The 23,890-nt window shown below is 41.7% G+C and overlaps 1 protein-coding gene across 6 annotated transcripts in view; it reads right to left on the bottom strand.

Moving 5' to 3' along the window:
- LOC110523967 (uncharacterized) overlaps positions 1 to 21,923 on the bottom strand; it is a 30,594-nt gene extending 8,671 nt beyond the window's left edge. Inside the window, exons 1-5 of one of the 6 annotated variants that reach the window (XM_090236654.1) lie at positions 21,587 to 21,921; positions 10,418 to 10,545; positions 10,122 to 10,151; positions 7,454 to 7,596; positions 1,164 to 1,241 (exon numbers count right to left, since the gene is read on the bottom strand). In XM_090236654.1, coding sequence (XP_090092780.1) covers positions 1,164 to 1,241; positions 7,454 to 7,596; positions 10,122 to 10,151; positions 10,418 to 10,520 — 354 coding nt within the window. In that variant the 5' untranslated portion in view covers positions 10,521 to 10,545; positions 21,587 to 21,921. Of the gene's footprint in view, positions 1 to 1,163; positions 1,242 to 7,453; positions 7,597 to 9,881; positions 10,152 to 10,399; positions 10,546 to 11,192; positions 11,833 to 21,586 lie in introns of those variants that run through there. The other 5 variants (XM_090236653.1, XM_021603151.3, XM_021603153.3 and 2 more) reach the window with 5 other exon arrangements.
- Positions 21,924 to 23,890: the final 1,967 nt, after the last annotated feature.

The following is a 23,890-nucleotide window of genomic DNA, read 5'->3' as shown; positions in this document are numbered from 1 at the left end:
CCCAACCATCCAGGAACAGTTTGGTGATGAACAATGCCTTTTCCAGCATGATGGAGCACCTTGCCATAAGGCAAAAGTGATAACTAAGTGGCCCGGGAAACAAAACATCGATATTTTGGGTCCATGGCCAGGAAACTCCCCAGACCTTTTAATCCCATTGAGAACTTGTGGTCAAACCTCAAGAGGCGGGTGGACAAACAAAAACCCACAAATTCTGACAAACTCCAAGCATTGATTATGCAAGAATGGGCTGGCATCAGTCAGGATGTGGCCCAGAAGTTAATTGACAGCATGCCAGGGCAGATTGCAGAGGTTTTAAAAAAGAAGGGTCAACACTGCAAATATTGACTCTGCATCAACTTCATGTAATTGTCAATAAAAGCCTTTGACACTTGTGAAATGCTTGTAATTATACTTCAGTATTCCATAGTAACATCTGACAAAAATATCTAAAGACACTGAGGCAGCAAACTTTGTGGAAATTAATATTTGCGTCATTCTCAAAACTTTTGGCCACGACTGTATGTAAACTTCCGTCTTCAATTGTATATGCATACAATGCCCTGATGCATTTAGCGTTCAAATCAGGTGGACAATTATGGTTTTGGGACAGTAAAAACCAATACAACAATAGTCTATAAAGTTTTTAACATCGAAACACAATAAATTGTTGTTTTGATATTTCTTATAGGCAGTTTAAGGACACATAAGTAACTGTGTAATTTTTGGCCAATATCACCTGTTTATTGATGGCGCTGGCAGTGCCCAGTCTGAAGTTTCTTTCTCTCTCTCTTTCTACTCTTGGATCTGGTAGGGTCTCTTTCATCCGAACCGTCATGTGTCTGTTTGGTTCTGTTTTCCAAAAGCCTTTTCGGAATGGGTCTGATTACCCTCGGGTCCATTCGGAACGGGTCTTAGTTTATAAATGTAATATTTATGCATATCGGGTTGGGTGGGAAAGCCATAGATCCATTTCGGAACGTGTCTAACTTTTTGAACCCGTGAAGACCTCTTCACATCCCTATGCTCAGGTGTGCCCCAAAACCTTTCCTAATCTTGACTGTTTTATCTAGATTGTTTTTAAAACAAGGTGTGCCACCGTTTAAAAAAGGTTGGGAGCCACTGCTCTAGAAGATGTTGTAAGTAGTAGGTAAATATCCTACCTCTGCAGCAGTATCACCACCCTCTGGGTCCACTGGTGACTCCTTGATAGGTGAGTCTTTAGACATAGTATCTTCATCCTGCAATAATAACACACATTCACTGACCAGGTCAACAGTGGGGAAGTGTTGGAAATATCCACAGTAGACAATGACCACTTTTGTTAGTTGGTTGCTGTATACACAAAACATTACAAACACCTGCTCTTTCCATGACATAGACTGACCAGATGAATCCAGGTGAAAGCTAGTATCCCTTACACTTCAGTCAGTGTAGATGAAAGAGAGGATCAGAAACTTTTTTTAGTGTTTCCTAAAATGACATACCCCAATTTAACTGCCTGTAGCTCAGGACCTGAAGCAAGGATATGCATGTTCTTGATACCATTTGAAAGGAAACACTGAAGTTTGAGGAAATGTGAAATTAATGTAGGAGAATATGACACATTAGATCTGGTAAAAGATAATACAAACAATTCAAAAAAAAAATTGTTCCATCATCTTTTTGTTCCATCAAGACAAAGACCATAGTGTATTATTGCAGTTTAGGTGCAATTTAGATTTTGGCAGCAGTGTGTGTGCAACATTTCAGATTGAGCCACATTTCAATACTGGACAATATTTTGTATCAAGTCTGCCCAAATGTACCGAATTGGTCAATTGATACATTTTCAAGTAAATCATTATAGAGAAACAACAATGATATGGTAATGCAAAATGTGAGTTTACACACTCCTAGGAATGTCATACATGATGGATCAGTAGCTTACACACTAACTTTCACACATCTAGATGGCTGGGTGGGGTGGGTGTGGAGTCAGAGACAGCAGGGGTCGAAACTGTAGAACCCAGCTCCTACATTTGAATATAAAAATGGATTTTATTAAACAAAACTATGCTACATTTTCTCTCTGGGACCCTCAGAATGACAAATCAGAGCAACATTACTGAATGTAAGTACGTACATTATTTACCTTCAGAGGTGAATGTATCAAACCAGTTGCCATGAAAAAGTTTTTTTGTTGTTGTGTACTCTCCTCAAACAATAGCATTGTATTTTTTAACTGTAATAGATACTGTAAATTGGAAACTGCAGATAGATTAACAGGAATGTAAGCTTTCTGCCCTTAAAAGACATGTCTATGTCCTGGGAAATCCTGTAGAGGTTAAAGAAGGCTTTTTAAGCCTTGAGACAATTGAGACATGGATTGTGTATATGTGCCATTCAGAGGGTGAATGGGCAAGACAACATATTTAAGTACCTTTGAATGGGGTATGGTAGTAGGTATCAAACTCACCGGTTTTAGTGTGTCAAGAACTCCATCGCTACTGGGTTTTTCACGCACAGTTTCCCATGTGTATCAAGAACGGTCCACCACCCAATGGCCATTTAGCCAACTTGACATAACTGTGGGAAGCATTAGATTCAACATGGACAAGGATCCCTGTGGAAAGCTTTCGATACCTTGTAGTGTCCATGCCTCGACGAACGGAGGCTGTTCTGATGGTGGAAGGTGTTCCTAATGTTTTGTACACTCAGTGTATTCCAAGACAAGTGTGCTAACAATTGCAGGCTGTGGGAAACAAACCTATTACATTAAATTCTGTGCTACAATACAAGGCATTTATTGGTGCTTGTCATTGTTGTGACCTTTAATAAGATACAGGCCGGTGACACATACAGCTTCACTCATCTCCTAGTGTGTGTGTGTGTGTGTGTGTGTGTTTGTGTGTGTGTGTGTGTGACATGGCTACCAGCTGACAACCTTAGAGCAATTACCGTGCCCTCTCCTCCTGTATGTGTGTGTGCGTAGGTGTGTTTTTGTGCCCTCTTCTCCTGTATGTGTAGGTGTGTGTTTGTGCCCTCTCCTCCTGTATGTGTGTATGTGTAGGTGTGTGTTTGTGCCCTCTCCTCCTGCCATTCCATTTAACACCGCCCACTGCGTCTCCATCTGTTCACGCAGCACAGCCAGAAACACACACACACACACACACACACATAGAAAGAAGCACACCACACAGCGTCTCTCAACACCCACCGTGGCCAATAAATACTGTCTCTACTGTGCTATTTTCTATTCTGCTAATAATTTTAAGAAACCCAAACCCATGAAGCCCCATGATATAGTTATTTTAAATTATAAATAAAAACTGGAATATCTTATCCAGGTCAGTATTAACTTGTAATACATACATTTTTTCACTTTTAATTGAGCCTTTCCCATATGAAACATTAACAAGATTTTGATTGTGTTCCTCTTGTCTTGTGGCCCAACAACCGAACATACAACAGAACAGCATCTGTGACATGAGTGCAATGAGTCGGTCTACGGGAGCTGGTGAGGTGTGTTCTCTGTTCTGTCTTACCAGCCCAAATCCATTTACCAGCCGGAGCATCGCTGCTAGCGCTGCTAGTTGTTTGTGTGTGGGTGGATGGGTGTTCCATTCAACAAACAAACAGGCAGCAGCCTCGCTCTTCCTCCCTCGTCATCAGACACCCCATCTCTCACACTGTCTAACTAACTGATGAGAGTTGGCTGGCTGCTGTGGACAACCAGATGAAAGTAGATTGATCGCTCTGCTCCCTAACCCACCTCTGTCTAAATGAGATCAATCCAATTCTGTGCACCATCTCTGGCTTCGTTCCAAATGGCACCCTATTCCTTATATATGTAGTGCACTACTTTTGAACAGCACCCATGTAGGGAATTAGGGTGCCATTTGGGACATAGTTTCTGTATTTCTGTGTTTCTTCTGTCAAACTCGGAGGACACGTTAAGGTGTTACACAGAGGACGCGATTAGGCATTAGACAGGGTTTGGCGATAAACCGCTAGGTAGCCAATCAATGGCCACAGGAAATGCCACAATCAAACGTCTTTAAAAACAAATCAAATGGACAGGGGATTGTGTCGACACACAGGCGATTAACAGAGAAAACAAAGATTGTAATTGGCTGAAAGATAATGCTGAAGACATTACTCGGATTACCAGAGTGGTTCCAAGGAATTGCCCCCTGTCCAGACCAAAATATTTATTCCTTTAGCAGCAAAAACTTCCACTACTTTTATCTTATTCATCAGTAGCAATTCTGGGTGTGTGTCGGTAATTATTGTTCTGAAGTTCTTGATCTTGGAACCCAGAACCAAATCTTGTGTGAACACTGGCCAGCTACTCAATTTGTTTAACATTTACGTTAACAGTCAGTCATTAAATTCTAAATCCTAAATCAAATCAAATGTATTTATATAGCCCTTCGTACATCAGCTGATATCTCAAAGTGCTGTACAGAAACCCAGCCTAAAACCCCAAACAGCAAGCAATGCAGGTGTAGAAGCACGGTGGCTAGGAAAAACTCCCTGGAAAGGACAAAACCTAGGAAGAAACCTAGAGAGGAACCAGGCTATGAGGAGTGGTCAGTCCTCTTCTAAAATCTACATACAGTAGGAGCTCCTCAACAAACCTTCAATTGAGCAGTACACTGTTCTCTTCTCTGCCCAGGGAGCTTCTATTTGTTTATAACTTCCTCTCAGTAGCATAACCACAGCCTAATTGTATAATCCCTCTAGAATTATGTCCCATTTAACACTTCATTAACCTCTGTGTGTGCGGATGTGTGTGTGTCATGTAACAATTTATTAATCTAGTCATAAACGAACAAAGGCAAAGGATGAAGCAGCTAAAGTTATTGTTCTAATTAGTGAGGTTTTCTCTCTGATTGATGTCGTTGATTTTTTTCTAATAATAATGCCAGTGTGTGTGTGTCCGTGTGTGTGTGTGTGTGTGTGTGTGTGTGTAAGGACACTATACAGATAATGAATGCAATGATTGCTGAGTACCTGTGACATCAGCAGGGTGCTTTGGGGTGGCTAATTCACTTGGCAGATTAACACTGTTAAAGCAACAATCTGTCAGTTGTTTTTCATACAGATGGCAACCCCTCCACTTCTTTTGCTATAAAGCTGAGGGATGGGGCTGGAGAAATGCAACCATTCTCAAATGCATAGATTGAGTTCAGTTCTACTAAACTCTTGAGGCAAGTTTTTTCCCTCAAGAATCAATGGGTGTTTTGTCATTCATTGAATTGACCATTTGAACAGCTGTACATATTGCAGATTGTCCCATTAATTGGAAGAACATGGAAGGGCAGACTGAAGAAACCTTGTTGCTTTGCTGTTGGTTTGAAGATGAATCATCACTACTATTACAAGGCCAGCATTGCAGGCAAGCTTTACTTTAATATGTCCATGATTCTGTTTAGTTTTGTTTTGAAAGAGAGACAATCCATTTTTCATCTTCAGAGACCATCAGGGCTGCAAATTGTCTGTCTGTCTGGATCTTTCTCTGCCTTTATATAAACAGACCTTCAGACAGACAAATGAGAATCCATCCTGCTTTTTATGACAGAGAACTAAGAACGCCGGAGGAAGAGGATAAGAAAGGAAAAAGCAACAAGCCAGAGGACTCAAGGTCAGGCTTCATTTGACAGGAGGGAAAGAGAAGTGAATTAGCTGTCACATTTAAAATGGTTGAAAAATGCTGTGCTGAAAGGAAAGGACAGCATTCAGATGGCAATAGGTTCTGATGAAATGTCGGTATCAAGACTAAAATGAATAGCAAAGGTTGCTTCTGTTTTCTCTCTTACAGTGCATTTGGAAAGTCTTCAGACCCCCTGACTTTTTGCACATTTTGTTACGTTACAGCCTTATTCTAAAATTGATAAAATTATTATTTTTCCCTCATCAATCTACACACAATACACCACAATGACAAAGCAAAAACAGGTTTTTATAAATGTTAACAAATGTATTAAAAATTAACTACAGAAATACCTTATTTATATAAATATTCAGACCCTTTGCTATGAGAATAGAAATTGAGCTCAGGTTCATCCTGTTTCCATTGATCATCCTTGAGATTTTTCTACAACTTGATTGGAGTCCACTTGTGGTAAATTCAATTGATTGGACATGATTTGGAAAGGCACACACCTGTCTTTGTAAGGTCCCACAGTTGACAGTGCATGTGCAAAACCACAAGAACACAGTGGCCTCTATCATTCTTAAATGGAAGAAGTTTTAAACCATCAAGACTCTTCCTAGATCTGGCCAAATTGAGCAATTGGGGGAGTAGGGCCTTGGTCAGGGAGGTGACCAAGAACACGATGGTCACTCTGACAGAGCACCAGAGTTGGGAGAACTTTCTTGAAGGACAACCATTTCTGCAGCACTCCACCAATCAGGCCTTTATGGTAGATTGACCAGATGGAAGCCACTCTTCATGACAGCTCAATTGGAGTTTCCAAAAGGCACCTAAAGACTCTCAGGCCATGAGAAACAAGATTCTCTGGTCTGATGAAACCAAGATTGAACTCTTTGGCCTAAATGCCAAGCGTCGCGTCTGGAGGACACTTGGCACAATCCCTACGGTGAAGCATGTTGGTGGTAGCATCATGCTGTGGGGTGGTTTCAACAGCAGGGGCTGGGAGACTAGTCACGATCGAGGGAAAGATGAACGTAGCAAAATACAGAGAGATCCTTGATGAAAACCTGCTCCAGAGCGCTCAGGATCTCAGACTGGGGCGAAGCTTCAACTTCCAACAGGACAATGACCCTAAGTACACGGCCAAGACAACACAGGAGTGGCTTCGGGACAATCTCTGAATGTCCTTGAGTGGCCCAGCCAGAGCCCAGACTTGAACCCGATCGAACACCTCTGGAGAGACCTGAAAATTGCCGTGCAGCAACGCTCCCCATCCAACCTGACAGAGCCTGAGAGGATCTGCAGAGAAAAATGGGAGAAACACCCCAAAAACAGGTGTGCCAAGCTTGTAGCATCATACCCAAGAAGACTCAAGGCTGTAATTGCTGCCATATATATATATATATATATATATATATATATATATATATATATATATATATATATATATATATATATATATATATATATATATATATATATGTATATATATATATACGTTTTTTGCTTTGTCATAGCGGGGTATTGTGTGTGGGGTATTGTGTGTTGATTGAGGGGATTATTACAATAAGGCTGTAATGTAACAAAATGTGGAAAAAGTCAAGGGGTCTGAAAACTTTCCGAATGCACTGTATATGTGTATAAGAATAAAAAGTAACCCCCACTTGTTTGTCATTCATCTCAATTTAAATGTTGTGTGAGAGAGAGGTACAGCTAAAACTAAGCGATAGAGAGCTGTAAAGTGTTTGAGTAAGTGATGGTATCAAATATTGAACAAGGTAGGAGTATGGGTCAGGTATCTCAGGTTCTCACCTGTTTGGCTGTGTCTTTCTTGACCAATCCAGTCGCAGCAGCAATATTCCCCGCCCCCTCCACAGTCCTGTGAGCCACTGCTGTCACACCTGTTACCATGGCGCCGCCCACCTGGGAAACGCCAGACACTGTTTTACCTGCAACTACCAGGAGAGGGAGAACATATGTGGTGGTCACTTCTAGGAAGATTTTAACCCACTTAATCTTAACATTTCTCCAAGTTTCACCTTCGTTGTAAAGCCCTAGTTATTTTGTTGCTTTGACAGTCATTTCTGAAAAACAAGCTACCATTCCCAGTCACAAGGGGATTTCTGTCTGATTTAAGAAGAAATGGTCAACTTGTTATTGTTATTTTATTGTGTTACTTTTTTTATTACTTTAGTTTATTAAGTACATTTTTTCTTGACAAATTTTTCTTAAAACTGCAGTGTTGGTTAATCTTTTTTATTTATTTTTTATTTACATTTATTTCACCTTTCTTTAACCTGGTAAGCCAGTTCTCATTTACAACTGCAACCTGGCCAAGATAAAGCAAAGCAGTGCGACACAAACAACACAGAGTTACACATGGAATAAACAAACGTACAGTCAACAACACAATAGGAAAGTATATATACAGTGTGTGCAAATGCAGTAAGATTAGGGAGGTAAGGCAATAAATAGGCCATGGTGGCGCAATAATTAGAACTTAGTAATTAAACACTGGAGTGATAGATGTGCAGAAGATGAATGTGCAAGAAGAGATGATGATGATGCAAAGGAGCAAAAAAAAGAAATAACAATATGGGGATGAGGTAGTTGGGTGGGCTATTTACAGATAAATATGGGCTTGTAAGTAAGCCTTTCATGGTAAAGTCTACACCTGTTGTATTCAGGGCATGTGACAAATACAATTAGATATGATTTATAAGAATACATTTACTATAATTTACTATAATCTTTTTTTTTGTTTCATGTTTTTTATTAAGTTGAACATGTGCTCTTTATGACAGAATTTTAAAATGAGGTGAAATCAATGTTTTTTTTGGACCAAGTAACACTTCTCAAAAGGCACCAAATTGGTGGAACGACCAAAATGCCTTCAGAAAGTATTCGTATCCCTTAACTTATTCCACATTTTGTGTGTTGTTGTGTACAGCCTGAATCTCTAATGATTTAAATTTAGATCTTTGGTCACTGGCCTACCCACAATACCTTATAATGTCAAAGTAATTATGTTTTAGAAATTTTTACAAATGAATACAAATATTTAAGGTGAAATGTCTTGAGACAATAAGTCTTCAACCCCTTTGTAATGGCAAGCCTAAATACGTTCAGGAGTAAACATTTGCTTTACAAGTCACATAAGTTGCATGGACTCACTGTGTGCAATAATAGTGTTTAACATGATTTTTGAATGACTACCTCATCTCTGTACCTCACACATACAATTATCTGTAAGATCCCTCAATTGAGCAGTGAATTTCAAACACAGATTCAACCACAAAGACCAGGGAGGTTATCCAATGCCTCGCAAAGAAGGGCACCTATTGGTAGATGGGTTAAAAAAAGCAGGCATTTAATATCCCTTTGAGCATAGTGAAGTTATTAATTACACTTTGTATGGTGTATCAATACACCCAGTCACTACAAAGGGGAAGGAAGGTCAACAATGTCGTGGTTACTCCACAATACTAACCTAATTGACAGAGTGAAAAGAAATAAGTCTGTACAGAATAAAAATATTCCAAAACATGCATCCTGTTTTTAATTAACAAGGCATTAAAGTAATACTGCAAAAAATGTGGCAAAGCAATTCACTTTTTGTCCTGAATACAAAGTGTTACTTTTTGGGCAAATCCAATACAACATATTACTGAGTACCACTCTTCGTATATACCAGCAAAGTGGTGGGTGCATCATGTTATGGGTATGCTTGTTTAGGAATGGGGAGTTTTTCAGGATAAAAAAGAAATGGAATGGAGCTAAGCACAAGCAAAATCCTAGAGGAAAACCTAGTTCAGTGTGCTTTCCACCAGGCACTGGGAGATGAATTCCCCTTTCAGCAGGACAATAACCTAAAACACAAAGCCAAATCTATACTGGAGTTGCTTACCAAAAAGATAGTGAATGATCCTGAATGGCTGAGTTACAATTTTGACTTAAATTTACAGGAAAATCTATGGCAAGACTTGAAAACGGTTGTCTAGCAATGATCAGCAATCAATTTGACAGAGTTTGGAGAATTTTGAAAATAATAATGGCCAAATGTTACACAATCCAGGTGTGGAAAGCTCTGTCATTCACCTATTAACTTCATCCAATGAGCATAGCACACTAAGGCAATTCCACCACGCTTGCTGATTAACCTATGGGGTCACTTGTGCAATAATCACTTCCTTTTCTGTCAACCAATAGGTATAAATGTAGGGCGTATTTGTCAACCTACCCCTTGTCTCTGACTTGATGTTTTGCAGCAACAGTCTTCCAACGACCTTCCAGCTCCCCACCACCACCAGCATAATAACCTGAAGGCCCATCATCGGAACCCCGTTCTATGGACCATTGCTCGGAGACAAGGCCTACCCCAACTATTCAATACAATTCCATATCGTATTCTGTCTCTGCTGTAATTCAGTTAAGCCTGTACTCAACTGAGTAATGTTGGTAATGGTGACATGTAGACTACCTGTTGTGACTCCATCCTTTGTTTTGTTGCCTATGAAAAAGAACAAAAACGTGAAGGAGGGGTGACAAATATTTAACATCCCATTGATGTCAATGGGACCACTGTCATTCAATAAAATGATCTCTTTACATGGTCTGATTAACCATGCTCGTACATAATTTCTAACATTCAACATCTCAGCATCTCATCTCAGCAACACTTAGCATTCGACATCTCAGCAATGATTTAAAAAGCAAGTTAAAGGAAAGAGCAGGTCGGCTACAATTGTCAAGACCTACCGACAAAGATAACGCCACCTTTTGTCATCTCAGCCGCCCCAGTTACTCCCTGCTTCGTCTTCTCCGCTGCTGCCACGACCCCATCCTTGGCTTTCGAGAACCCCTTCATTAGCGCGTCCATGGTGTCCAAAATGACACAGCGACAGCTGTGGAAATGTCAAACCGGGCAGTGCAGTCAGTGCCGTGAAGAACTTCTAGAACTTCTATCTCGGTAACCGGTGGCGTTACGATGGGAAGGAGGAGGAGGTTAGGGTTTTGCAGAAATGCCACCTCCTACCATTCTCTTTCTTTTGACAGACTCGGCAGGTTAATGTCGTTTATAGACGCAGTCTGGGATCTTAATCACAGCAAATTTGTAACATATCATACGAATTGGATTCGTAACATATCATACGAATTGGATTCGTAACATATCATGAATTGCACTACATTCAAAAGTACTGGCTGAAATATATACATAAGTTCTGGAGCATCACTTTAACATGTATTCCAATTCCCCTTTACATGCATGACAATGATTATGGACAACAAGAGCCAGGTATTTCTCGTTAGAAGCCTTGGTGATTCCGACTAGGTTAAACCTAGTCTACCACACCTGTTGGCAGCACACATCACATCTGTCCTCCAGAAACGATGTCTCAAGCCTAATTGTATCATGAACAATTCCGACACCAGCTCGGTCTTACATTTTCATAGAGAAGGGAAATAATAACAATTGTAGTTTATTGAGAATAATTAATTATGAAACAAAATTGACTGGTGTTGAAAAAATGGCATTCGAATTGCTACAAACCTGTGGATTGTTTGCGCACCTGTTATTTGTCTTCCAACTTCCCCTTTCGGCACTGAAATCCGTGTCGCCTTGTCTAGATTTCGCCCTGCAGGTTTGAAACCGATACTCTTCTCCGTTTCAGAAGCAGACAGAGATTGCTCGTAATTCCGTGGTGCTGATGCTGGGAGAGCTCGAGATAGAATGGCTGCTTTACTGTCTGCATCCCACCACCTCGTGCGCCGCCCCACACACATCCCCTCCCCTCCCCTCTCCTCTCCATTACCCATCTCATTCAATCAGTTATGGTGACAGTGGATCTTGGATGGATAACAAGCATCATGGGAGAGGATGATGCTTACACACTGATTACACACTGTAATCACAAATAGCATCTGTGTCTGATCACCCACTTCCCTCCCCTTTATTTCTTCCTCCATCCTCTCCCTCCCCTCATCCTCACCCTCACCCTCATAATCCTCGCCCCCCCCCCCCTTCTCCCTCCTCCACCCCTGCCCTGCCACTTCCTGTGGACCACCCTGGGGGCCCAGTCGGAGTCTCTCTCTCTCCACCCTCTCTTTCTTTCTGTCTCTCCTTGTCTCACTCACTCACTCACTCACTCATTCACTCACTCACTCACTCACTCACTCGTGTAACTCAGTTGTGCTATGGAAGTTTTCCAACAGAAGATGTGTTTGTGGTACAGTAACTACAGTGCCTTGCGAAAGTATTCGACCCCCTTGAACTTTGTGACCTTTTGCCACATTTCAGGCTTCAAACATAAAGATATAAAACTGTATTTTTTTGTGAAGAATCAACAACAAGTGGGACACAATCATGAAGTGGAACGACATTTATTGGATATTTCAAACTTTTCAAAAACTGACAAATTGGGCGTGCAAAATTATTCAGCCCCCTTAAGTTAATACTTTGTAGCGCCACCTTTTGCTGTGATTACAGCTGTAAGTCGCTTGGGGTATGTCTCTATCAGTTTTGCACATCGAGAGACTGACATTTTTCCCATTCCTCCTTGCAAAACAGCTCGAGCTCAGTGAGGTTGGATGGAGAGCATTTGTGAACAGCAGTTTTCAGTTCATTCCACAGATTCTCGATTGGATTCAGGTCTGGACTTTGACTTGGCCATTCTAACACCTGGATATGTTTATTTTTGAACCATTCCATTGTAGATTTTGCTTTATGTTTTGGATCATTCTCTTGTTGGAAGACAAATCTCCATCCCAGTCTCAGGTCTTTTGCAGACTCCATCAGGTTTTCTTCCAGAATGGTCCTGTATTTGGCTCCATCCATCTTCCCATCAATTTCAACCATCTTCCCTGTCCCTGCTGAAGAAAAGCAGGCCCAAACCATGATGCTGCCACCACCATGTTTGACAGTGGGGATGGTGTGTTCAGCTGTGTTGCTTTTACGCCAAACATAACGTTTTGCATTGTTGCCAAAAAGTTCCATTTTGGTTTCATCTGACCAGAGCACCTTCTTCCACATGTTTGGTGTGTCTCCCAGGTGGCTTGTGGCAAACTTTAAACAACACTTTTTATGGATATCTTTAAGAAATGGCTTTCTTCTTGCCACTCTTCCATAAAGGCCAGATTTGTGCAATATACGACTGATTGTTGTCCTATGGACAGAGTCTCCCACCTCAGCTTTAGATCTCTGCAGTTCATCCAGGGTGATTGTATTTATCATCATTAGTCATTTAGGTCAACATTGGATCATTCAGAGATCCTCACTGAACTTCTGGAGACAGTTTGCTGCACTGAAAGTAAAGGGGCTGAATAATTTTGCACGCCCAATGTTTCAGTTTTTGATTTGTTAAAAAAGTTTGAAATATCCAATAAATGTCGTTCCACTTCATGATTGTGTCTCACTTGTTGTTGATTCTTCACAAAAAAATACAGTTTTATATCTTTATGTTTGAAGCCTGAAATGTGGCAAAAGGTCGCAAAGTTCAAGGGGGCCGAATACTTTCGCAAGGCACTGTACATTCACCTTGGGCTATATTACCTGATCTGGGTAAGGACCTGAAAATTGGCAAAGACATCAGCCACCCCAGCCATGGGCTGTTCACTCCGCTACCCCCTGGAAAATGGCACCGGTGCATCAGCGCTCAGACAAACAGGCTCAGAGACAGCTTCTATCTCCAAGCAATGAGACTGTTGAACAGCTAAGTGATGGCTGCTCAACCTCCATTCTGCACCTACTCTAACTACACTGAGTCACAGGTCTCTAACCACACACTCACACACACTTACACTGACACTTTGCACACACACACACATACACACACACACACACACACACACACAGGTTGTATTTAGAGTTGGTTGTATCTAAATGACAATTTGATATATGCCTGTAGATATGGAGGGTTGGTTTATGGTTCTGGGGTTTGAGTAAAGAGACAAAGCTGAACGATGAATTATGCCGATGCTGTCTTATCCTGTGTGTGTCTTTGCTATAAAGGACCTCATTTGAAATGTAGAAGGGGCTCTCAGAGAATTCATTGAGAGACACTGAATTTATCTGAGAGTCACAGGATTGTGATAGAGCTGATATAATTAAAGATGGACTTTGATAACTAACTCTGACTTGTGTTGTGGTTTGCTCCCATGATTTGGTAAATAGAGGAAATTTCCACGAAAAACACACACACACACGCACACACACACATTGAACGTCACTCAGAAATACTGCTGTCCAGTCACTTTTATACATGCCTTCATGTACATATTGTATCTACCTCTACTACCACTGTATCCCTGCACATTGATATGATAATGGTACTGTTAGAGTTGCGTAAATTCAAATCTGGTATCAGGATAAATATAACAATGAGTCACCGATTGTATACTATGTATTTTTTATTAGCTAAGTAATAAATGGCAAATGCAACTTTCGTATATACGGGCTCACTGTAATACCACGCAGGGCAGAACAGAGAACTGACAAGATGTATGTAAACAGTATTCTTTATACTGTTTATAGAGGCTGGGCGTGGTTTAAACTTGCTCAGCCTATTGCAGGCGCTCAGGCGGGTCCCCGCCTCTTGGCGCTTCTGTTGATAGATGTAACTCTTGCTGTGAAGAACATCCATGCGCTCATGCTCGATACCGTTATCTCGCACCTGGCTCCTGTTATCTAACAAAAGACCGCTTGTTCTCACAACACCCCGCTCTGAATGTGCCCCCCTCCCAACTAATTTGAACAGTTCCTGTCTTCATGCTACTCTGTATTTTTCCATCATGAGAAAGGCCCATGGCCCTGAAGCTTTTAACAATGTTTCAAGTCAGCTATGTTGCATAACACATACATACATCCACACAAGCCAACAGCAGATAATATTCAATCATATATATGGTAATGGCTATAATGTAAAACACAGGATCCAACAGTACTGGCCTTGTATGTAGCATTAATTATTGTGTTTTTATTTCTAATTAGTTTTCATTTGAGCATATCTCTCTTTAAGATCCTATTCTGGATTTTCTATTTTCTTCCCTTTGACATTGACACTGCACTGTTAAGGAAGAGCTTGAACGCAAAATTCTACCTGCATTGTTTACCCCTGTTGCATTCTCTGCATGTGACAAATACACTTGGATTTGACCGCGGTCTTTCTCATAATTATAGGAATGGTTGCCAAAATGGCATTCTATAACATGCACGACAATGACTGTGAAGACACTTTGTTAGAAATACAAATGAAATAATACTTATCACGAAGCAGCAGCAGCAGCAGACATGGTGGCAGCGTGCTGGATCAATCTCATAAGCAGCCAGGGGCTGCAAGGACTGTTGTGAGCATCTGCAGGACTATCACATCAATCTGTCTAAGCTTCAGTAGTAGGAGGGTGGATGGGCAAACTGGGCATTCAGTTAGCCACCATCATAGCTCAGCACAAAGCTTGAGGACATCATCTTCTCGGTCCACACTACAAATATGGTAGGAGGATAGGAAGATGTGAATTACGATAGAATAGGGTGTTTTTAGTAAAGTTGTGCACTTTGTGCTCCCAAAATCTACACCGGATTCACCGCAAAGTCCCAGGCCATCTGACTGTACATCATTCAGTATCTCCTCTTGTCTTCCCTCCATGCCTCCCCTCCCAGCCTTGTTTACATCATATAAGACCAAACTCTCTAGATAATGCTACAAACACTTGGGAAAAAGCCTATGGAAAATGTCCTGTATATTGTCTTCTAACTCCCAACCTTTATGTTGCATCACAGAGAATATAGAATGCGTCCCAAATGGCACTTTATTCTCTATATGGTTTGACTAGGGCTCTATGCACTATGCAAGGAATAGGTTTGCAATTTGGGACACAACCATAGAGATTTGTTTCTGTGGAATAAGAAATGAAAAAACCTAATATATTCCACTCTAATATCAATTAAACAGGCACTTGTATTCCTAGCCTGATTCCAAAGACGTAATTGTGATGTTTAGCCATTCTTTTCTGAGCTTAGTTGCAAGAGCGATCCTCTGTGTCTGTTTAACAGAAGTGCTTCTTTGTTGACAAACGTGAATTTCAGAGGAAATTGGCATTTCTTCATTTCCATCACCCATGAGGAATATTGGAGGACCATAACTAGGGCTGATTTGAGAAGACGTGTGTGTGTGTGTGTGTGTGTTTAAAATTCACATATAAAAGTAAAAAAAGTTAAGTAAAAAGTTACCCCTTGTACAGTTGAAGTCGAAAGTTTACATATACCTTAGCCAACTACATTTAAACTCAGTTTTTCACAATTCTTGACATTTAATCCAAGTAAAACTTGTCAGGATTTGGCCAGGGTTGTTCCGGTTTTGGTCACTAGATGCCCCCATTGTGCTTTTTGACCCTTTTGTTTTCCCTTGTTCCCAGTTATTATTTGCACCTGTTGCCTCGTTTCCCTTGATTGTATTTAAACCCTTAGTTTTCCTCAGTTCTTTGCTCTGTGTTTGAATGTTGGCACCCAGCCCCAGTGATGCTGTGAACATTTGTTGCTCCAGTTGGACTCTCTTGTGGTACTCTGTTTTTGTTCTTGTTTATTTATTTTTGATTATCTTTTGAGGCTTTTTCTGCTGTACCTACCACCTTGTGGATTTACCTTTTTGACTTGGAGGATTACCTTTGTTCTCTTGGAATTACTTTTGACGTTGTGGATTTATATTTTTGCCTGAAGAACTTTCCTTGTACTTTATTAAAACACCGTCTCAAGTACTGCTGTGTCTGCCTCAACTTCTGGGTTCTGCCGACTATTCGTGGCTTAGTTTGCTAAGTGACTCTTTCTCACACCGGAGACCCGGGTTCGTAACCGGGTCCTGACAACTTCCATGTCTTAGGTCAGTTAGTATCACCACTTTATTTTAAGAATGTGAAATGTCAGAATAATAGTAGAGAGAATGATTTATTTCACCCATGGTATTTATACTTGTGTACTATTGTTTGTACAGGCATTTGGAAATTGCTCCCAAGGATGAACCAGACTTGTGGAGGTCTATAAGGTCTACTGATTTATTTTGATTTTCCCATGATGTCAAGCAAAGAGGCACTGAGTTTGAAGGTAGGCCTTGAAACACATCCACATTGACTCAAATGATGTCAATTAGCTTATCAGAAGCTTCTAAAGCCATGACATTTTCTGGAATTTTCCAGAATCTACTTGAAGATCCATGGCAAGACCTGAAAATGGTTGTCTAGCGATGATCAACAACCAATTTGACAGAGCGTGAAGAATTTTAAAAATAGTAATGGGAAACTGTTGCACGATTCAGGTGTGTAAAGCTCTTAGACTTACCCTAAAGACTCACAGCTGTAATTGCTGTCAAAGTTGCTTCTCCAAAGCATTGACTCAGTGTGTGAATACATATGTAAATGAGATACACATGTATTTTATTTTTAATAAATATGCAAACATTTCTAGAAACATTGTTTACTTTGTCATTATGCTGTATTGTGTGTAGTTGGGTGAGAACCATATCTAATCCATTTTGAATCCAGGCTGTAACACAACAAAATGTGGAATAGGTCAAGGGTTATAAATACTTGCTGAAGGCACTGTAATTATGTTAGGCTTGAATTAATCCCCCTTGAGTCTAATTAATACACACACACACACAAGACTTAAGCTAGAGATATCATATTTTGTATGTTTTGTATGGGATGAGTCTCAATCCACCACATCTGCCTATGGTGGCCTTCTGCATCTGCGATGGAAGATGGCAGAGCTGCAGTGCTGTTTGTCGGACCAGGAGACATCCCGGAAATCGGGATGTGTCCTAACTTGCAAACTAATATTACTTTTTATTACCAAGGATTCTTTCAGCCAAGGACTATCCAGCAAAAGTTCTGACAAACCAGCAACCAGCAAAAGAAGCACAACAAATATCCAACCTGGAACTGAGTAAGTAATGTTCAGTCTGAAGCTACTTCAAAAGCCTAGAAATAATATAACATTACAACAATTTCTAGATATTTTACTTTATAAATACTGAATGCTAAGTTAAAAGGCTACCAAACTTGCAAGGAAAGAACAGACCCGGCTGCAACTTTAACTGACACTGAAGTTTGAAGTGATAGCTGTGAAGCCCCTGAGCCCAACAATTGCAGCAGGGTTCCTCCCCTACCCAAATGCAGAGGCCTCTTTGGTCCACTGCTCCATGGCTTCCCACTGTGCAGAGGTCACTACAGTACAGTACCACGTGGATATTAAAAATGACAAGGCACGGGAAGAATACAAAGAGAAGCTCCCCATGGACAATCCGGAGACATTTTTGCTGACTGCTACAAAAAGGGGAACGTAATCAACCGAATCTTCCACATAGACAATCCCTGGGCATGGCACACAGCGGGTATAAGAGGGGGGGGGGGGGCTCCCGAGTTGGCGCAGTGGTCACTGCATCGCCATTAGAGATTCTGGGTTCGAGTCCAGGCTCTGTCGCAGCCGGCCGTGACTGGATACCCATGGGGTGGCGCACAATTGGCCCAGCCTCGTCAGTTTAGAGGAGGGTTTGGCTGGCAGGAATGTCCCTGTCCCATCGCGCTAGTGACCCCTGTGGCGGGCCGGGCGCAGTGCACGCTGACACGGTCGCCAGGTATACGGTGTTTCCTCCGACACATTGGTGTGGCTGGCTTCCGGTTTAAGTGGGCACTGTGTCAAGAAGCAGTGCGGTTGGGTTGTGTTTTGGAGGACGCACGGCTCTCGACCTTCGCCTCTCCCGAGTACATTCAGGAGTTGCAGCAATGAGACAAGACTGTAACTACCAAAAGGGGTAAAAAAAATTACAAATAAAGAGGGTATTGGTGGAGGGTGGGAAATCGGAATACTGGAAAATATGGACACAGACACCCTCTGTCAACCTATGGAATGGTGGTGCAGGGCCACTTCATACATATCCAAAAGGATTTCCACAGAATCAAAGCGAGACCATGGCAGGAGAAGCTTTTTTTCTTGGTGACGACCACCCCACCCCGAGCGAGTCTGATCAAACCTCTTCAAACTGTCCTGCAGATGAGGATTGTCACCCCCGCAGGACCGAACACACCCAGGCCCCACAACTGCACGGCTCCTCCATCATTGAGAGGGAATTCACAGAGCTGGTGAGAGACATGGTAGAGCTCAGAGAGCTAGTCCACACACTCCAGACAGCACAGACATACCAAACAGACCAGCACAACACGAACCCAGAGGGCTGAAGGTAGAGATAGATGGCTCTCTGAGAGAGCTGGCTGCACTCCGGTCTGAGGTGAGAGAACTTAAGGAAAAGAGAGAGGAACACATGGCACAGCTAACAGAGGAACACACAGCCCAGCTAAGAGCACTGCAAGAGGAGGTGAGAAAGAGCTAGCCATCCCCCCAAGAGAAGCCAACCGCCCACTTCAACAGGACAGAGAAGGTAGGATCCACCAACTCAACAGACTCCCCCTCCAGGCATCCCCCCCTTTCAGCCCACCAGATAGCTCTGCTGACAACACCCCCACACCCATTGAGGACACACAAAATCCCTAGATTGTCCTTCTCATTGACTCAAATGGGAAATACATTGATGACAGGAAACATTTTCCAAAACCCCAAGTAGCTAAACTCTGGTGTCCAAACACCTGGCTTGCAATGGAGCTGCTGTCAGAGGACCGACTAGGGTCCCACAGCCACATCATAATACACACAGGCACAAATGACCTTACAGCCCATCAGGAAAGGGTAGGCACAGCACTCAAGGGAGTGATTGAAAAAGTCTCTTACACTTTCTCCAACGCTCAAGTGGTTATCTCCACCCTGCTACTATGAAAATACTTTCACCCTGCCACCATACAGCAGGTAAATTCAAGCATTTCCCATGACTGTGCCTCAAAACCAAATGTTTACCTGGCCCACCACTCCACCTTGGACTTCAACAGCCTTTATGACCAGGTTCAGCTCTACAAGGCAGCAGGCCCCTCCTTTTCCAGGACCCTGAAGAACATCACCCTCAACCGCAGCCCCAGCACCCCACAAAGGAGCAACAGCGAGACACCCTCCCAGAACTGCGAGACTCCCCCGGAGGACCTGCACCAAGAGGATCCACAACAAGAGGACATAGACCCAGACCACAGCACCACCAACCACATCCCCTCCCCAACCAGTCTACCCCTCCCCAAACAAACCCTTCAGCCCCCCCCCCATGCCCCCCCCCCCTTGCAGCAAGGACCTCAACATAACATTCACACTTATGACCACTCCGTGAGCAGAGCAATGGGCCCAACCTGTACTAATACACCCGCCCAAGCCCCATCCTGCAACCTAAGAGAGCTCAACATTCTCTGCTCACAACTACTGTAATGGTCCGAGCCTAAACCACATAAAATCAACACTAGACACTATGGGACACAAAGCTTTTACTATCTCATCCTGGAATATACAAGGTCTGAGGTCATCTGCCTTTGGCCTAAAGAAAATGTAATCGCTTTTAGACAACTTCAAGAACAAAACGTTTCACTTTAGTAGTGAAGGTGTACATTTGGCTGTAGCAAACCTAAACAGAATATTTGAAAAACAGACAACCTTAGAAAATTAACAGCAATGACAAGTGGTTTAATGAAGAATGCAAAAAAAGTAATTGAGAAACCTATCCAACCAAAAACATAGAGCCCCTGAAAATCTGAGCCTACAAAAATGCGCTACGGAAAAAGAAGGAACAGCACGTCAGAAATCAGCTCAATGTAATTGAAGAATCCATAGAATCTAATCACTTCTGGGACAATTGGAACACACTAAACAAATAACAACACAAAGAGTTATCTATCCAAAATGGAGATGCATGGCCAAACCACTTCTCCAATATTTTTGGCTCTATAACAAAGAACAAAGATCAAAAACATATACATGACCAAATACAAATCTTAGAATCAACTATTAAAGACTACCAGAACCCACTGGATTCTCCAATTACATTGAACTACAGGACAAAATACAAACTCTCCAACCCAAAAAGGCCTGTGATGTTGATGGTATCCTAAATGAAATGATACAATATACAGACAACAAATTTAAATTGGCTATACTTAAACTATTTTTACATCATCCTCAGCTCTGGCATCTTCCCCAATATTTGGAACCAAGAACTGATCATCCTACTCCACAAAAGTGGAGACAAATTTGACCCCAATAACTACCGTGGGATATGCCTCAACAGAAACCTTGGGGAAATCCTCTCCATTATCATCAACAACAGACTCGTACATTTCTTCAGTGAAAACAATGTACTGAGAAAATGTCAAATTGGCTTTTAATCAAATTACCGTACTACAGACCACGTATTCACCCTGGGATGCAGCTTGAGTCCCACTCTCTTCAACATATCTATCAACGAATTGGCAAGGAAACTAGAATAGTCTGCAGCACCCGGCCAAATCCTACTAGAAACTGAAGTCAAATGTCTGCTGTTTGCTGATGATCTGGTGCTTCTGTCCCCAACCAAGGAGGGCCTACAGAAGCACCTAGATCTTTTGCACAGATTCTGTCAGACCTGGGCCCTGACAGTAAATCTCAAGAAGAAAAAAATAATGGTGTTCCAAAAAAGGTCCAGATGTCAGGACCACAAATACAAATTCCATCTAGACACCTAGAGCACACAAAAAACTATACATAAACTACCTGTACAGGAACCAAAGTCAGCGGAAATTTCAGAGCGCCACTCGTAGTACTCGATAAAACTCAAACTTTCATTAAAACACACATGTAAGGTACTCAATTAAAGCTACACTCGTTGTGAATCTAGCCAACGTGTCAGATTTGTAAAATGCTTTTCGGCGAAAGCATGAGAAGCTATTATCTGATAGCATGCACCCCCCAAAATACCTGAACGAGACCTAAACAAAATATTTTGCGGTAGCCGGCGCTACACAAAACGCAGAAATAAAATATAAAACATTCATTACCTTTGACGAGCTTCTTTGTTGGCACTCCTATATGTCCCATAAACATCACAATTGGGTCTTTTTCCCGATTAAATCCGTCAAAGTATGCCCAAAATGTCCATTTATGAAGGCCGTCTGATCCAAGCAAAATTCAACTTTACAAGACGCAATGTCACTTTTTAAAATTAAAAAAGTTGCCTATAAACTTTTACAAATCACTTCAAACTACTTTTGTAAACCAACTTTAGGTATTAATAAACGTTAATAATCGATCAAATTGATCATGTATTCGATAGCAGCAAGTCTTGAAATCATCGTCCATTTTTTTCACTTTCATAATTTCCTGGGTGCACCCCAAGACAGGAAGTGCCTATACGTCATCCCACCAAGGATAAACTTGCAACGAAATGCCAGTATTGGCGACATCGTGTGGAAGCTGTAGGCGTTGTAAACGGAACCTCATCTATTTTGTATCGCCTTTAGTTGAGTATCTGGAGCATCAGCATTTGTGGGTTCGATTACAGGCTCAAAACGGCCAGAAACAAATAACTTTCTTCTGAAACTCGTCAGTCTATTCTTGTTCTGAGAAATGTAGGCTATTCCATGCGAGAAATTGCCAAGAAACTGAAGATCTCATACAACACTGTGTACTACTCCCTTCACAGAACAGAGCAAACTGGCTCTAACCAGAATAGAAAGAGGAGTGGGATGCCCCAGTGCACAACTGAACAAGTAAGTACATTAGTGTCTAGTTTGAGAAACAGACACCTCACAAGTCCTCAACTGGCAGCTTCATTAAATAGTACCCGCAAAACACCAGTCTTAACATCAACAGCGAAGAAGCGACTCTGGGATGCTGGCCTTGGCCCTAAACAGAAAGTACACAATGGTAGACTACCTGACCCAAAATTAAGGAAAGATTTGACTATGTACAGACTCAGGGAGCATAGCCATGCTATTGCGAGACCTGGCTCTAAAGAGAAGACAGGCTATGTGCACACTGCCCACAAAATTAGGTGAAACCTGAGCTGCATTTCCTAACCTCCTGCCAAATGTATGACCATAGAGATACGCATTTTCCTCAGATTACACAAAAAATAAATAGTTTTGATAAACTCCCATTGGGTGAAATACCACAGTGTTCCATTACACCAGCAACACGTGTGACCTGATGCCACAAGAAAAAGGGCAACCAGTGAAGAACAATCACCATTGTAAATACAACCCATATTTATTACCCTTTGCACATCGTTGCAACTGTAACAAAGATGCAGGGAGTCAGTTGCGGTCAGTGAGTTTAATAAAACATTTAACTAGGTAAGTTAGTTAAGAACAAATTATTATTTACAATGACAGCCTACCAGGGAACAGTGGGTTAATTGCCTCGTTCAGAACAACAGATTTTTAATCTGTCAGCTCAGGGATTTGATTCATCAACCTTTCGGTTACTGGCCCAACACTCTAAACGCTAGGCTATCTGCCGCCCACACATAGAGTGAATACACAAATAAGATTAAGGTCTGAACATGAACACAGAAATGATGCTGCCTGATAACAAGGGAGTGCTAGATAAAGGGGAGTGATAACAAGGGAGCGCTAGATAAAGGGGGAGTAATCAGGGAAGTGATGAAGTCCAGGTTTGCCTAATGATGAGGCGCAGGTGTGCGTAATGAAGGTTGCCAGGTGTGAGAAATTATGGTTTGCCAGGACAGGTGGTTAGTAGACAGGTGGTTAGTAGACCGGCAATGCCAAGCACCGGAGAGGAGGAGTGGGAGCAGACGTGACAGCATCACTGTATATAGACATAATATATTGAAATGTCTCTACTCCTTTGGAACTTTTGTGAGTGTAATGTTTACTGTTCATTTTTTATTGTTTATTTCACTTTTGTTTATTATCTATTTCACTTACTTTGGCAATGTAAACATATGTTTCCCATGCCAATAAAGCCAATGAAACTCACACCTAATTTCAGACATAATGTGCCCTCCATCCCCTCGGGCATCATACACACAATCAAACAAATAAGACCAGAAAAGCACAGTGCCAGTCGTTCTTCAGTCATTTGTATGACAGTTGTGTCATTGTTGGTGTTGTGGTTTTTGTTGTTTTCTGTCAAATTCTACCCGAAAGAGAGATAATGTGAGAGTGAGACAGAGAAAGAAAGAAAGAGCACGAGAGAGAGAGAAAGTGCCCTCCATCCCCTCTACTCTCTGTGGACAGACTCCTACACAATCTTCCCACTGCTCTGTCAGATCTGAGACAGTCTGTCTGTACTGTTGCATTATTTATCCAGACACTCCGGTCTTTGGGCCTGGTCTCATA

Source organism: Oncorhynchus mykiss, chromosome 5 (genome assembly GCF_057628025.1).
Source record: "Oncorhynchus mykiss isolate SJ-2025 chromosome 5, ASM5762802v1, whole genome shotgun sequence".
Lineage (NCBI taxonomy): Eukaryota > Metazoa > Chordata > Actinopteri > Salmoniformes > Salmonidae > Oncorhynchus > Oncorhynchus mykiss.
Note: the sequence above shows the minus strand (reverse complement) of the source record. Positions and strands in the feature narration are given on the sequence as shown.